The following is a 16,852-nucleotide window of genomic DNA, read 5'->3' as shown; positions in this document are numbered from 1 at the left end:
TGGCCGCGCCTCCACGACTGCCTCAGTAATGGCCGCGCCTCCACGACTGCCTCAGTAATGGCCGCGCCTCCAGGAGGCCTCAGTAATAGCCGGAGGGCCGGAGAAATAATCCAGGGTAAATGATGAGAGAACATGAACAAGCGGCGGGGGCAGGAGGGGGGACTATTTATCTGTACTATATTGTTCTAATAGGCGCGGGGCGGTGATGGATGAGCGCGGCGGATACCTTCACCATATCTTTGTACTTCTCCTTCAGGCTCTGGTACAGCTTGCTATATTTATCCACAGCGATGAGCGATAGGGTGCTCTTAAAGTCGCTCTTCTTGTCCTCCGTGGACCACTTTGCCAGGCGAGAGAGCAGCTCATTTGTCATCCAGGAGATTTTAGGGTATATAACGCCATCCGATTCCCAGCTTTCTGCGTATACTGTGTGCAGAGAGAGTGACCTGGAAAAAAAAAAGGGAGAATTTTAATTCTGAAAAACCTGATTAGTCCAAAAAGCTCTACTTTTATTTAAACGTGAAAACACACTTATTTTCATAACTTAAAGGGGTTGCCCACTTTACCTCATGTGTTCTGTAATGTGTGTGTTATACACACGGCGAGCACACGTCCTGGGTCACTGCCGCCAGGAGCTTTGCCAGTGGCAGTGAAAGAGTTAACACCCCCAATCAGTATCGGAATGCAACACGTAGAGGGCCGAATACTTCTCTACACCCTGTCAGTACCCTTGTACTATACACGTATACAGGGGCATAATGACAGCGGTAGCAGCCATTGCAACTGCTATGGGGCCCACAGTGTCATGGGCCCCGGCATCAAACTTTACACACTAAAGAATGGAGGATGTGCACCATACACCTTCCACAGTACACAGCACGAATCGGCAGCAGGGTGAGGACACTCCGTGCAAAACCTGGTATATAAATGCATATTTCACAGTCCTGCTGCTACTAAAAATACACACAATGCATATACAGAGCTCCAGGGACAACATTGCCTGCAGCTCTGTATGGTCGAACCTGCTATTGGAATTCAGAAAGGTAAAACAACACAACAAATTACTCAGCGCCCCTGTAAATAACGGGGGACATACAGGGAATTATAGATGGTGGCGTTGTCGCTACATATTGCCGTCTACAGAGAACAAAGAGAAAAGAGAAAAAAAATACAATGTGAGCGCCGGAACGGAAGAACACGGAGATTTCATTTACATTTTAACAAATCAAAGAAAAACCTGATTAGAGAAGAGTGCAAACGAATGCGGGAGATAAATTTCCCAATGTATCATCCTGGCAGCGAGGAACAAAGCTCCGAAATCTGCGGAGGGATGATGGCGAGGGCTAGCCTGCACAATGGCTATAGGGGACATCCCATTCCCACATATAGAAAAAAACTCATTTTTAACATTTTTTTTCTCCATGTAATCATTGCTATTCCAAAATCACTAAGCAACAATACATATTGTCCCCGAAACACCCAGGAGTGGGGGGCAATGCAGCTCCATTCTATTCATTTCCCTGCAGTACCAGACACAACCTGCGGAGAGGAATGGCGCTGTTTCCGTGTTTTTCTAATCTTATTGGTCTGGGATTAGGAAAAAAAATTCACACAGTAAAAGATCTAGGACTGCGTCACCTTCCCGATTTCCCTGCTCAGCAGCGCTCCAACCACCCGGCCGCGCAGAGATTACTTGCACCTCACAGACCGTAAGCTCTTGCGAGCAAGAACCCTCAAAACTGCTTACTAAAGTAAGCAGCTCCTAGTGCTTAAACAAACGCCGCAGTGTTAGAAGAATAGCGTTACCTGAAACCTCCGATAACGCTATCTAACACTGCGGCGGAGTACAATGTAAACGCCGGACCCCTCGCAGAGCGGTCCAATGTATTCATGAGGGGGTGGTCCGAGGTGCTGCCTTTTCCCCGGACCGCCCCGCTCACTCCATAGGCCAGCGGTGACTGCCGAGCGTCATGGGCAGTCACCGCCCCAACCCCGCCCCCTCATGAATACATTGGACCGCTTGACGAGGGGTCCGGCGTTTACATTGTACTCCGCCGCAGTGTTAGATAGCGTTATTGGAGGTTTCCGGTAACGCTATCCTTCTAACACTGCGGCGTATGTTTATGCACTAGGAGCTGCTTACTTTAGTAAGAAGCTCCTAGTGCCGAAATTATGGGTGACAGGTCCTCTTTAAGGACGCAGGATTTTTTTTTCCGCTCATTTCTTGCTCTCCGTCTTCAAAAATCCATAACTTTTTCATTTTCCGTGTACCGAGCTGTGTGAGGGCTTACTTTGTGCGTGACAAATATTACTTCTCCGTCACATTGTTTATTATTCCATGCCGTGTACTGGGAAGCTGGAAAAAAATTCCAAATGTGGAAAAATTTGAAAAAAAAAAAAAACTTTCGTGTCACGTTCTTGTGGGCTCAGTTTTTACGACTTTTCACTCCGGGTGCGGTCACACGTCGCGTTTAATGCATGCGTTTAAAAACGCATTGCAATAGCTGGAGAGTGATTTGCCTAATTAAACAGCTGCTAACACCTGTGTTTACAAAACACAACCATTAACACATTGTTAACGCATGCGTTAACATCGCGGTTAACGCATGCGGTTGTTAACATCGTGGTTAACGCATGCGTTTTGTAAACACAAGTGTTAAGAGGTGTTTAATTAGACAAATCACTCTTCAGCTATTCCAATGCGTTTTTTAAACGCATGCGTTAAACGCGACGTGTGACCGCACCCTCCAAATAACACGTCTACTTTATTATTGGTTCAGTACGATTGCGGTGATACCAAATTTACACAGATTTTATTGCGTTTTAATTTTCAAAAGTTCCGAAAAAGAAAAAACAATCTTCACCATCATCTGACGCGAATAACTTTTTCATACTTTGGTGTACGGACGTGGTGGAGGGGTAATTTTTTTTGCGAAATGAGCCGACGTTTTCATTGCTACCATTTTGAGGCCTGTCTGTCATTTTTATGTGATGTAAAATGGTGTAAGTTGCGTTTTAGACATTTGGGCGCTATTTTCCGTTACGTGGTTTACCCCCGGCAATAACCGTGTTTATATTTTGATAGATTGGGCATTTTGGGACGCAGCGATACCTAAGTTGTCTGTGATTTTTACTGTTTATTATGTTTTATATCAGTTCTAGGGAAAGGGGGAATATTTGAACTTTTAAGTTTTTTACTTTTTTTAAATTATTTTTGAAACTTTTTTGAAACATTTTTTTACTATTTCTTAGACCCTCTAGGGCAGTGAGGGCAAACCTTTTAGACACCCAGTGCCCAAACTACAACCAAAACCTGCGTATTTTTCACAAAGTGCCAATGTGACAATTTAAGCAGTAACTTATTACCCCCTGCTCTGTCACAGGATTAAATTGTATAGGCACCTGAGGACACCAATACAGTAGAAAGAAGGAGAAGAAGTTTGGATCATCATTGTAGCTTCCTTCTGGGGTCCTGGGCTGCCTGGGACTGCAAGAGGCCTTTAGTCCTGTCTTGCAATCTCTACCCTGGGGTGATGGCAAGGGTGCCCATATAGAGGACTCTCTGGCACGCGTGCCATAGGTTCGCCACCACTGCTCTAGGGTAAGAAATCGTTCCTTCCATATACTGCAGTACTACTGTATTGCAGTGTATGGCATACCTGCACAATATCATTGCTCATTGTAACAAATCTTCTGAGACCATGCAGCCTCAGGTCTGCCAAATACCCGAGGCTGTCATGGCAACCGACTGAAAATGGCGCAAATTTGTTATTATGTCAATTTTGCTGAATTTTTTATTCTTTCCAGCTTCCCAGTACATTGCATGGAATAGAAAATACTGACACCAGGAAGTGCAATTGGTTATGCACCAAACAAGTCCTCGCACAGCTCCATACATGGAAAAATAAAAGTAAGTTCTGGATTTTGAACAAAATATATGTAAAACCAAAACGGAAAAAAGGGCATTGGCGGGAAGGGGTTAAAATGAGAGATTGCTGGGAAACGTGAAGTGTATACACAGTCCGGAGCCCCATACAGCGCACTCACATTTCATTGATCCATAAACAGAACACATAAATAAAAACAAAAATCACATGACCGGAGGGAAGCGGGTGCTGGGGGCAGCGAAGACAAGAGAGGCCGGCGGTCACCGGCTCCATGCATCATCTCCCAGACACCCGGCTTAATGCTAATGTATGCGCTGCAGAAAACTCTCACCATTCATCATCCACGACAGCAGAGAGACGGATTTGATAAATGTTGTTTTCCTTGACCTGGAAGTGTCCCCCGCTCCCTCCCTCCAGGGGCACGAATGTCACAACGTTACTGGAGACATCTAGAAGGGGTGGAAGAAAATATCTAACGTGACTTATCTGCCATGAGTATGGAGACACAACAGTCAGGCTTAAAGAGAACCCGTCACCAGCCTTTACCCAATGAGACTACCAGACCCCACATGTTTAGAGACTGCAGAGGGAGGGTCACTTCAGATGCCCCCCATCTAAAAACATGGGTGAGATTTATCACAGCTTGTACCCAGTACTGATGGTCGGAGGGTTTGGATGGAAGGTTGGGTTTTATATCATACGTGGGCGCATCAGGAAAATCCCCCCACGGTGTCACATTAAAGATAAGAATCGCATCTTTCAGGTCGTTGCCGGCTTGTGGTTCTGTGATCTCATAGATTGATAAAGTTTAATGGAAATCAACCAAAAAAAAAACAACAACTTAGAAATACTCACCTCCGCTCCTCTTTATCTTGATCCCGGGGCTGTCCATCATTAGTCTCGAGACGCAGGGATCATTTAGAAAGGAAACTTATAATTAGCAGCCCGGAGCATGGGGACAAGATGTCCAGAGCTCAGGGCTGCTAATTATTCCTGCCTCTCACATGACGTCACCTTGTGCTCGCATGCATAATTAACAGCCCGTCCATTTTCCTTTCTAGGTGATCCCGAGTTGTCAAGACTAACGACGGACAGCGCCGAATCAACATCAAGAGGAGCAAGGATGAGTATGTCTAGGTTTTTTGTGTTTTTTCTAAAGTTGGAAATACGATCTGCAGATAACTATCCAGTTCCAGCCTACCTCCATGGCACATGGGGGGGGGCTTCAACGTTCAGACCAGGAGGTGCATACGTGGCCATCAAACAGAGGGGACGGGAAAGGGGGCCGTGGCAAATCAAGTGGACAGGGGAACGGGGGCCGTGGCAACTCAAATTAGGAGGGAAACGGGGGCTGTGGCGATCAGATGGAAAAGGGAGGGGAATGTGGGCCGTGGTAATGAGACAGGGGGTAGTTTGGGGATCAGCCGGGGGGATGTGTGTTGATCAGATCGGGGGAGTAGGGTTCATGGCCATCAGACAGGGGGAAAACAGGGGATGTGGCGATCAGATCGGATGGAACCGTGATTGTGAGGAGTCGGTCGTCACCTCGTATGATAATCTCTCTCCGGGGCTCGGTGCACCCGTAGTGCGGATTTGCCTTGGGGATGACAGTCCTCACTATGACATCGCTCTCCTGGTACCCCCTGATATGGGCCAGCACCTCCTCATCACCTCCCGGACAGCTCAGTCCTGACAGCAGGGTGTGAACAGCAGCCTGATCCCAGTTGTGCTCCACACAGGAGCCGCATAGCCTCTTATTCACAACCTGCGGCTTCTCCTCCCACACCGTTACCGCTGCCCAGAAGCCTGCGGGCAGCACAGAGCCGGGATCCCGCACACAAGTCCTCCCCAGCTCCGGCATCTCCAGCTACAACGTGGGTATACACAGAGGAGCTCGGAAAACACGTCACCAACACGGCTGTCAAACTATTTTGTCTCCGTAACAGCGGCCATTTTACTGGAGACCATTTCCTACTTTTTCATTATACTATAGGTCTTCATAAAAATGGCGGCGACCTTTAATATTCAGTACGGTAACAACGACCACTTTTTCCTGTTTTTTACCCACGCGTAAATATTTACATGAGCTTGTTATACTGATGACGTCTGCCGGGCAACTAACAGCGGCCATCTTGCTTACTGGCAGCATCAATAGATTGAATAGAATCTGGAGCGCACGATGATGAAGTGTTTATTACCAGGGGATAGGCGGCGGCCATCTTGGTTAAGGGCAAATGGTCTGATTCGGATTGTATGAATTGTACCATATTAAGCGGGACTCGAATTTTTGCTTCTTTAACTTGCTTGAGTAATATCTATCGTAGTTACACGACAACACAAATATCTATTAAGTTGGGAATTTAAGTTCGGGGATCCTGCCCAAAAGAAATATGGCAGAAGAGACTTCCCCTTCCTATACAGGAGCTGTGCTAGAACTAGGAACTAGGTCCAGTATCAGGCTGTCATTGTGTATCCATCTGTACAATCTGGAGATACATAGCAGCAGCTGAGGTAGGTTATGTGAGGGTGCACTGATTCTCTATGGAGATCTGTGTAATCATATCTGTGTGTATGATGTTAGTAACAGCAGGACTGTGAAAAATGCATTTATATTACAGGATTGTAGCTTCTCCAGAATGATTCCCATGTGGCGTTTTTGTTGCGTTTTTAAACACATCCAAAATGCAAGCGGGAGGGGGTTTATATTAAACGCATATGCGCCACATGGGAATCCACCCTTCAAGAGCACTGGGGGTGTGTCCTCACACTGCTGTACTCTTATCTCTCAACATTGATATGCTCAACAGACCCTTTTCTCTGCTCTGAGTAAAAGCTGTAGCAGGCTGTAGTCAAATACCACAGTCACTCAGAGTGGAGCTTTAGTGCAACTAAATGCAAAGCACTAAGGGCACAGCAGTGGTAGGACAGAGCCCCAGTGCACTTGGAGAAGCTACAATCCTGAAAAACATAACTTTTTTTGCGTTTAAAGAGGACATATGGATAATTTGCGCCAGTTCTGTACTAAGTGATAAAGTTTTATCCCCCCAGGTGGGTTTGCCGGTCTGTAACTCAGAGGTGATTCAAGGATCTCCTGTAAGTAATAAAAGGGGTTCTTCAATTTGGACAAACTCCTTAATAGAGATGAGCAGACCTGATGCTCGGGTTCAGCCGCCTGACCCGGACATATTGCCAGATTGGCAAATCTGTTAAATTGAAATTGAGCAATTATGATTGGCCAATTGGCCTAAACTGAATAGAGCAAGAGCAAATCTCAAAGTGTCCTACTGGGATCCTAAATAATCCAGTGTAATCTGTGGGGTAACCTGCTGGTAAGTGTTCTGTTTTCCTACAGCGCCTCCGCAGGGGAAGATGTGTATTACACAATGCCCATTCACATCCGTGTAATGCAGCACAGCACAGGACCTCCGGAGAAGGAGACGCTACAAAGATAGTCCTGGACAGAGAACTAACATCTGTTAAAGGGGTTGTACCGGCTTTGAAATTAAAAGCTGAGTAGTGCAGGTCCAACTGCCTGGACACCCACCAATCACAAAAACGGGAACCCAGGCATCTGGAGGTGATTGTAGGGGTCCGACCACTGTAATAATAGGGAGCATGTTTGACCACCTGGACATTCAGACTCCTATCTTCCTCCAATGTAGCAGATGACAAATGTAGGATTTACCAGGTCACCCAGTTGGATGGCAGCCACTATGCCGACTGTGTACCTTTCTACGAGAGCGTCACAGCCCAAGGTACAAGAGGACGAGACAGAGGAGGACTTTAATCCCACCGCACAGGAGAGGTCCAAGTCCAGACATCTTATCATTACCTGCAGGGTCAGTAAATATCATTGTGCCGGGTAGTGATCTGTGACTACACTGCTGGAGACGAGTCCTCCTGTATACTCCTGTAAGTATACCGCTGTGTGTAGTAGAGAGATGTGATGCCTTTAAGGGTATATCCGCATAGGGCACATTAGTCCCATAAGTCTAAAAGGGGTGGATTTTGCATCTGTTGAATCTGTAAATTAATTCAGATGGGATAAGAGCAGATATTTGTCTAATAATGTAACAAAATATAACCAAGTTAAAGGAAATCTACCATGAAAATCCATCCTGATAAACCAGGGACATTACTCATAGATCCAGGCACCGGGACTGTGGTATCTTCTTATATGTTATCCATGGCTTCCTTTATCCTAAAATCAACTTTCTGTGCTGCTGTGATATTACATCAAGAAGAGGGAGGGGGGAGTGTCGAGCAGGAGCAGATGGGGAGGGTGAGACATGGAGGGGCTCTGTTGACACCTCCACTCAGGGGCGCACCTGCCATGAGGCAAGTTGAGAATCTCACCTTAGGCAGCGCGCCTCCTGCTGGACGAGGGGGCAGCATCGCTGGCCCATGCTCCCGCCCGCCGGGACATTCCCTTGTCCGGCACATGCTCCTGCCCGCCACATGCACCCGGGCTGGGCAAAATTTATTTAATTGAATTAAATAGAGGCCTTGTGTCTGGTAAGCCCATGGAGAGGTAGACATATATGGACAAATGGTGATTTCTCCCTTATGACATGGTCCCTGCTCTGCGCTAACCCGACACATCTCTCAAAAGCATTCCCTACCCGATGTCTGTAGGGTCTGTGGAAGTCATTCCAAGTAACAAAAACCTGGTATTGAAGTACCAACCCTACATGGCGACACGCCGTATCTATTTATACTACATGGCGGTACGTTGTATGCATTTTATACTACATGCCGGCACGCTGTATGCATTTTATACTACATGGCGGCAGGCTGTATGCATTTTATACTACATGCCGGCAAGCTGTATGCATTTCATACTACATGGTGGCATGCTGTAGGCATTTTATACTACATGGCGGCACGTTGTATGCATTTTATACTACATGGTGGCACGCTGTATGCATTTTATACTATATAGTGGCACGCTGTATGCATTTCATACTACATGGTGGCACGCTGTATGCATTTTATACTACATGGCGGCACGCTGTATCTATTTTACACTACATGGCGGCACGCTGTTTGCATTTTACACTACATGGCGGCACGCTGTTTGCATTTTACACTACATGGCGGCACGCTGTTTGCATTTTACACTACATGGCGGCACGCTGTTTGCATTTTACACTACATGGCGGCACGCTGTTTGCATTTTACACTACATGGCGGCACGCTGTATGCATTTTATTCTACATGGCGGTATGCTGTATCTATTTTATACTACATGGCGGCACGCTTTATGCATTTTATACTACGTGGCGGCATGCTTTATGCATTTTATACTACATGGCGGCACGCTTTATACATTTTATACTACATGGCGGCACGCTGTATGCATTTTACATTACATGGCGATACGCTGAATACATTTTATACTACATGGCGGCACGCTGTATGCATTTTATACTACATGGCGATACGCTGAATACATTTTATACTACATGGTGGCACGCTGTATGCATTTATACTACATGGTGGCACGCTGTATGCATTTTATACTATATAGTGGCACGCTGTATCTATTATGCATTGCTTTATTTTCACACTAAACCAATATGATGGACCTGGTCCTGACACATCTGGTCCCTGATATATTTCATATATGGAGGGGGCGCGTCTCTCTGTGGCTCACCTTGGGCAGCAGAAAGGCTTGGTTCTCCCCTGCCTCCACCATCCATCAGACGTGTCACCTGTTCTGTGAGACTTTGTGTAAACCCTTTAAAGGGGTTTATCCGAGCTCCTTGTTTTTTTGTGTTGTGTCCCCGAGTGTTGACAGTCACATAATTGCTTCACCCAAATAGTGTGGACAGGAGCTGGATGTGTGACTGCTGAGGCTGCTGATTGATCATGATCCCTGGATTACTGTCACTAGACATAGGTGCAGTGGCAGAAGATTTTCGGTCTCTCTCTTCACTCTATGACATAATATTGTTTTGCAGATTTAAAATGATCACCTCCAAGCATTCAGAAGCCGCTTCCCAAGATGCACTGCTCCCCGATTTACCCCATGGACCGCTTACTGATTACCGCAGAAGGGCCTCCTTCAATTGGAAAGACATGGTGCTGTTTTTGGAAGATGAAGACATTGTTGCTTTTAAGGTTTGGCACATTTAGTCGAGTGGAGATTTCAGAACTTTGATTTCCCATCATGCACTGGGATCTGCATGCTGTTAGAACATATTGGGAGTTGTAGTTTTTCAGTACAGTATTGTATATCGCTATCACAATACCTCCCTTTATCTGTTATATTGTACTTGGGGACCCAAAAAGTTGAGATATGGTGAAGGTTTTTGACATTTCACAATGGACTACCCAAGTTTTTTTTTTTTTTTTCTATCCTCAGAACAAGATTTTCTCCACACTAGAGAATGACCCCCTTTTCTACCGCCAACCCGGGGAGGATCTGCCTCTGGAGAAGTACAGACAATTGACCTTTCTGAGGTGCAAGAAGATTTTCGAATACGACTTCCTGACTTTCGAGGCAACCATGGAAAAACCTCAGAAATTACTGGTCCTTATCAACTGCCTGGGCATGTACGACTGGTCGCTGGCCGCCAAATTCTTCCTAGATACACAGGTAAGTCTAAGCGTTTTTTCACCGACTACCGATGTCCACATCTGCTGCCAATTTTCTATTTCCCCTGTTTATCTTCCAATTTGTATTTGCAGACCTATGTCTTTCCATGGTAACAGACAACAAACAAACCTGATTGAGTCTGATCCTGCAGTTCTATCCCTCCTAATATACAAACTATATGTTAAAAAGAACGGTACACTGGTGGGAATATGACTACAGGATCAGACTGCATAGACTTTGTTTGTTGTCTAATAAAGGGGTTGGTCACTCTTTTACATAAGTTCCCATGTGCCTTTACTGCCTTAATAATAATCCCTGCATGTTCATCAAGTGATTCAGCAGTCCTTTCCCTGGTCTCACCATGCTGCCCTCTCTCACTGCTCTAGGTTGTCGTTATGGCGTCTCTCACTGTATCTTTCACTGTGTGCAGACTCTCCGTGGATCTTTGTTTACATCTCTGAGCACGGATAAATAGGAGGAGCTATAGCAGGAGAGTTATGACTCATCCTGCTTCCTCCCTTCTTCCTGTCACTGTCAGTAAGGACAGACTGTGAGAAGAAAGATACAGTGGGAGAGACCATGAGGATGGCCTAGAGAAGTGAGAGAGAGGAAGCTGTGTATATATGGAGAGGGCAGCATGGGGAGAACAGGGTAAGGCTGAAGATATTAAAGGAGCCAAAGACACAGGTACATGTACATACAGAGACATGACTCATTATACAGATTTACTGAAAAGTGGGCAACCCCTCTAATATGGTGCTGTATCAATGTGCATAGCAGCCAATATTGGAAGGAAATTTTTAACAAGGACATTGTTGTAATAGAAGAAGGGGGAGCATAGTATTTAGTAAAAAGCATAGAGGTTCCTCTTTATTAAGAGGAACCTGTCACCCATTTAACTACTAGTCCATTAAGTAGGGTATTAAATGTCATTTTAGAAACTTTGTGCAGCATCACGGGCTGTTACACTGTCCCCCCCTCTACTCCTGTTCGGCACTTTCTTCCCCCTCCCTCTGCCTGATATAATGTCACAGCAGCACAGGAAGGTTCAGCACACAGCGGAAAGGAGGGAAAGTGTTCATTACATAATGTAACAGCCTTGTTAATCTGCAGCATGAAGGGGCTCCTAATGCCCTTCTGACTAATTAGCATAATTCAAAAGTTGATTTTGGAAGGATGGAGTCTGTGGATATCAAATATAAGAAGATTATTACATATCAACTTTTGTAACAGTAATAATAATTGCTTTATTTATATAGCGCACACAGATTATGCAGCGCTGCACAGAGCTTGCCAATTATGCAAATGAGCCTAAAAGGCTTTAGGGGTGTTACCAAAGCCCCTCTGTGCTGTAGTGTCACAGGCTGTTACAATGAGCAGTGCAGGTCTCCCCTCCCCTTGCCCTTCCTGCTGCTGCTAGATTACACAGACAGAGGGAGGAGGAATAGAGCAGGGGTAGGGTGATACATATTCCGCTCATTGTAACAGCCAGTTACACTGCAGCACAGAGGGGCACTGGTAACGCCCCTGAGACCTTCATGCTCATTAGCTTAATTTTAAAAGTTGATTTTAGAAGGAAAGAGGCCATGGATAACAAATATAAGAAGATGACCACAGTCACGGTGCCTGGATCTATGAGTAATGTCCCTGATTTATCAGGATGGATTTTGGTGTCATCTGGACTATGCACTAGAAATTATTATGCTTCCCCTGCACATAATGGAGACTTATAAATTGGCAAAAGAAGATACACAAGTCAGAACCCAATACTGAGACATAAACTCTAGTATTCCGAAGGGCTGATGTGATGTCCTCGCCCCTGTATAAATCGACTGGGCCTGGAATATAGTTATCATGTTCCTCCCCATCATAACCCTGTAGAGTCTTTCAGGTGTATTGCTAACTATGCAGGTCCATTGGGTCACCACAGTTCTGTTCTTTCCATCTCCCAGGTCTTTGCCGGAGCTGTAGGAAACGCGGGTTCTGAGAGACACCAGACGTTCCTGAACCAGACCCGTAACATGGAGGTAAGGTCCATCATAGGGGATTACAATCACTTGCACAGGATAGGGCCTAACTTGCTGATCAGTGGGGGTCTGGGATCTGAGACCCCCACAGATTGCAAAACCGAGGGGTCCGACCGACCCCTCGTTGCTCCTCAGACTAATGGGGTAAACGGCCATGCATAACCGTTATGCTCCATTAATCTCTATGACGGGAATTGCCGAGCGCAGCGCTCACTGATCTCCATCAGTTACAAAGGGATTAATGGAGCAGAAAGGTAATGCACGGCTGTCTACTCCATTAGTCTGAGGAGCAACGAGGGGTCATTCGCAATCTGTGGGGGTCTCGGCACTAAGACCCCCCACTGATCATGGATAGGGCCTAACTTGCCTTTGTGGGAAAACCCCTTTAAGATGGAAATTTGGATAGTAAGAAGGGTTTCTTTCTATATAAATATGTGTGCTGGTCTCTCCTTATTTTAATATTTCGTTTCCCTCCTTTAAGATATTTGGCTGCTTTGCACTTACGGAGCTCAGTCACGGCAGTAATACAAAGGCTATCCGAACGACCGCGACCTTTGATGCTTCTACCAAGGTAGGTATAAAGAACAGAATGGGTCAGACTACTGGAGTTTTCTATTTTCTGACTGCCCCCGTGTTCGCCTTTATGCATTAAGAGGTTTACGGTAATCCCATCCGTTTACTTATAAAAAAAAAATCTCCTTCAAAGTCACCTGAAAATGAGCAGAGAAGGGTCATATTTTGCCTGAGATGAGTCAAATTTAGAGGCAGCGGGGGCAGCATCACTTCAGATGCCGCTATCTTTGATTCTATAGTTACTTAGAAGCATGACACTTTTATCTCCTATTAAAGATAAGAATCTCATCACATCAGACTTGTTGTTCTGTTATCTACGAAACCGTAGATACAGGCAGGACCTGGATCTTTATCTACGTTCTATAGATGTATCTATGTCTTTAAAGGTCCGTGTCTCTGGTTCTGTAGCCCACAGATGTGATCTGAAAGATGAGATTCTTATCTTTAATATGGCACCAGCAGCATGTGCTATAGGAACCAAAGATCTAAAGAGCAGCCTCTACAATTCACTCACGAATGATTCATGATTCTTATCATTTTCACACAGAGGAGATTTCACATAAAAGAGGGAATTTCGTCCTGTACCTGAGAGGCATGTAGTTCAATTGGGTAAAATTTTGTGACAGGGGCTGCAGGAAATGGGACATTATATGGGTTGGGGTTAGATATGGAGTATTTGTGGGGCACACAATTTTTTTTTCCATTGACCATGGTAGGAGGGTTACACGGCTCCGCTCCCTGGAAAATAAATTTTTAGGTGCAGCTGGTTCCCGGATACAAAAAGGTTGGGGAACACTGGTTTAAAGGGAACCTGTCACCAGATTTTACCCCATTAAACTAGTAGGCGATGAAATGACCTTATACGTAAATGAGCAGAATAGAGTCACTTTTTTTTCCTGAGGGGAGTCACTTTTAGAGGCTATGGGGACTGTCACTTCTTCTAGCATCAAGCTAGTCATTAATATGAAGATTGTGTCCTTATTTCTAGGAATTCATCCTCAACTCCCCAGACTTCGAGGCGGCTAAATTCTGGGTGGGTAACATGGGTAAAAACGCCACCCACGCTGTTGTGTATGCCCAGCTGTACACTACGGACGGGCGATGTCACGGGCTGCACTCGTTTGTTGTACAGGTAAGAATTACAGACGTCTCTTATCAAGAAATCACAGGAGGGTCATAAAACCTCATGGCCGTGGGTGTCCTGTGTGCACTAATGTAACACTAAGGAGCAATTCACACACGTCATATACATGTCATGTCTGCAGATTAAACACTTTACAATGAGTGAAATATCTGTATTACTTGTAAGTTTAGTTTATATTAAGTTATATAAACCATATATGTTATATTACTACTGAATTCTGTAACCTGTGTAATATGGAAATCATCTCTATTAAAGGGATTGTCCACTTCTAGCAAATCATATTGTTTGTGTTCCAAAAAGTTATACAATTTTTCAATTCTGTATCAACTCTTCATGGTTTTCTAGATCTCTGCTTGCTGTCATTTTATAGAAAGTTTCATTGTTTACAACAAAGCCGTGCACCTGTGTGACATCACATGACCAGGGATATAACGAGCCGAGCACCTGTCTAACATCACATGACCAGGGATATTACGAGCCGTGCACCTGTGTGACATCACATGACCAGGGATATTACGAGCCGTGCACCTGTGTGACATCACATGACCAGGGATATAACGAGCCGAGCACCTGTCTAACATCACATGACCAGGGATATTACGAGCCGTGCACCTGTGTGACATCACATGACCAGGGATATAACGAGCCGTGCACCTGTGTAACATCACATGACCAGGGATATAAGGAGCCGAGCACCTGTGTAACATCACATGACCAGGGATATAAGGAGCCGAGCACCTGTGTAACATCACATGACCAGGGATATAAGGAGCCGTGCACCTGTGTGACATTACATGACCAGGGATATAACGAGCCGAGCACCTGTGTAACATCACATGACCAGGGATATAAGGAGCCAAGCACCTGTGTAACATCACATGACCAGGGATATAAGGAGCCGTGCACCTGTGTGACATTACATGACCAGGGATATAACGAGCCGAGCACCTGTGTAACATCACATGACCAGGCATATAACGAGCCGTGCACCTGTGTGACATTACATGACCAGGAATTTACCGAGCCGTGCACCTGTGTAACATCACATGACCAGGGATATAACAAGCCGTGCACCTGTGTGACATCACATGACCATGGATATAGCGAGCCGTGCACCTGTGTGACATCACATGACCATGGATATAACAAGCCGTGCACCTGTGTGACACTACATGATCGGGGATATAGCAGGCCATGCACTTGTATGACATCACATGTCCAGGGATATAACGAACCGTGCACCTGTGTGACATCACATGACCGTTTTTTATCCAAATGAAGTAACAGTGAAACTTTCTATAGAATGACAACAAGCAGAGATCTAGAAAACCACGTGGAATTGATACAGAAAGTGTATTGGAAAATTGTATAACTTTTTATTACACAAATAATAGCAATTATTTGCTGAAAGTGGAAAACCTCTTTAAGAATAAAAGAAAGTTGTTTCTCTTCCATAACAAAATACAATTTTCAATTTATAACCTGTATTGTTCATTTTACACTTTAGATTCGAGACCCCAAAACTCTGCTTCCCATGCCAGGGGTGATGGTAGGAGACATAGGCAAGAAGCTGGGCCAGAACGGGTTAGATAACGGGTGAGAAGTATTTCATGTCTCTTATATAATCTTGGTAAAGGTTATGCACTGGTTTTCAGCTTTTCTACAGGTGGTCCCCTACTTAAGAACACCCGACTTACAGACGACCCCTAGTTACAAACGGACCTCTGGATGTTGGTAATTTATTGTACTTTAGTCCTAGGCTACAATGATCAGCTGTAACAGTTATCACAGGTGTCTGTAATGAAGCTTTAGTGTTAATCTTGGTTCTTATGATAATCCAACATTTTTAAAATCCAATTGTCACAGAGACCAAAAAATATTTGGTGGGGTTATAATTATAAAATATACAGTTCCGACTTACATACAAATTCAACTTAAGAACAACCCTACAGCACCTATCTTGTACGTAACCTGGGGACTGCCTGTGCTTGTGGGAAGGTCCCTAACAATAAACTGATCATTACATTTGTACCCAATTATCTCCTGTGGGGAAATCTAATAGTTCACATTCTCTGCAGCGCCACCACAGGGGGCATGTAGCATTACATGCGGCTCAATTCTATAAATACGGTAGTTTAGCAGTGTAACACAGGACTAGTCCTCCAGAGCTGGTTATTACAACTTTGTAGGGAAGGATCCCTAACCAGTGACCCTGGAAAGGTTAAACTCCTTTATAGGATCATCCTGAAATTCCATCCTCAAGCCAAATATCCCTAACTATAAGATCCTTAGTCCCTAAATAAGATCCCTAGTAGTGGATCTTATTTTTTCCTTTTGCAGTGACTTCTGGTGTGTATACCAAGTTCCACCTGCAGGTGGCAGCACTGCTCCATAATACAATTTTGGTTTTCTGTAGATTTTTAAATTCCAAAAAAAATATTCTTTGATTAGTTTAGAAACGGGGACCCAAACAGCGCAGTTTTCACTTTCCCTGGGCCCTCATCTATCCCGCTCATGTGGGTGTAATATTTTTTCGTTTCTGTTTTTTACTCCCCTCGTTCTAAAAACTTTTTTTTTATTTTTCCGTTTACAGAGATGTGTGAGGGCTTGTTATCTACGG

At 44.8% G+C, this 16,852-nt stretch overlaps 2 protein-coding genes across 2 annotated transcripts in view; one reads left to right on the top strand and one right to left on the bottom strand.

The window, feature by feature from the left end:
- Nucleotides 1-5,821, bottom strand: part of TRMT44 (tRNA methyltransferase 44 homolog) — a 29,566-nt gene extending 23,745 nt beyond the window's left edge. Inside the window, exons 1-3 of the mRNA XM_072126145.1 lie at nt 5,433-5,821; nt 4,219-4,336; nt 227-446 (exon numbers count right to left, since the gene is read on the bottom strand). Of these exons, the coding sequence (XP_071982246.1) occupies nt 227-446; nt 4,219-4,336; nt 5,433-5,748 (654 nt within the window). The 5' untranslated portion in view covers nt 5,749-5,821. The remainder of the gene's footprint in view (nt 1-226; nt 447-4,218; nt 4,337-5,432) is intronic.
- A 1,829-nt stretch (nt 5,822-7,650) lies between these two features.
- Nucleotides 7,651-16,852, top strand: part of ACOX3 (acyl-CoA oxidase 3, pristanoyl) — a 62,983-nt gene continuing 53,781 nt past the window's right edge. Inside the window, exons 1-7 of the mRNA XM_072126144.1 lie at nt 7,651-7,799; nt 9,851-10,010; nt 10,255-10,488; nt 12,441-12,515; nt 12,997-13,086; nt 14,077-14,220; nt 15,740-15,828. Coding sequence (XP_071982245.1) covers nt 9,858-10,010; nt 10,255-10,488; nt 12,441-12,515; nt 12,997-13,086; nt 14,077-14,220; nt 15,740-15,828 — 785 coding nt within the window. The 5' untranslated portion in view covers nt 7,651-7,799; nt 9,851-9,857. The remainder of the gene's footprint in view (nt 7,800-9,850; nt 10,011-10,254; nt 10,489-12,440; nt 12,516-12,996; nt 13,087-14,076; nt 14,221-15,739; nt 15,829-16,852) is intronic.

This window comes from Engystomops pustulosus, chromosome 1 (genome assembly GCF_040894005.1).
Source record: "Engystomops pustulosus chromosome 1, aEngPut4.maternal, whole genome shotgun sequence".
Taxonomy (NCBI): domain Eukaryota; kingdom Metazoa; phylum Chordata; class Amphibia; order Anura; family Leptodactylidae; genus Engystomops; species Engystomops pustulosus.
The sequence above is the reverse complement of the archived record's forward strand: the minus strand, read 5'-3'. Positions and strand labels throughout refer to the sequence as shown.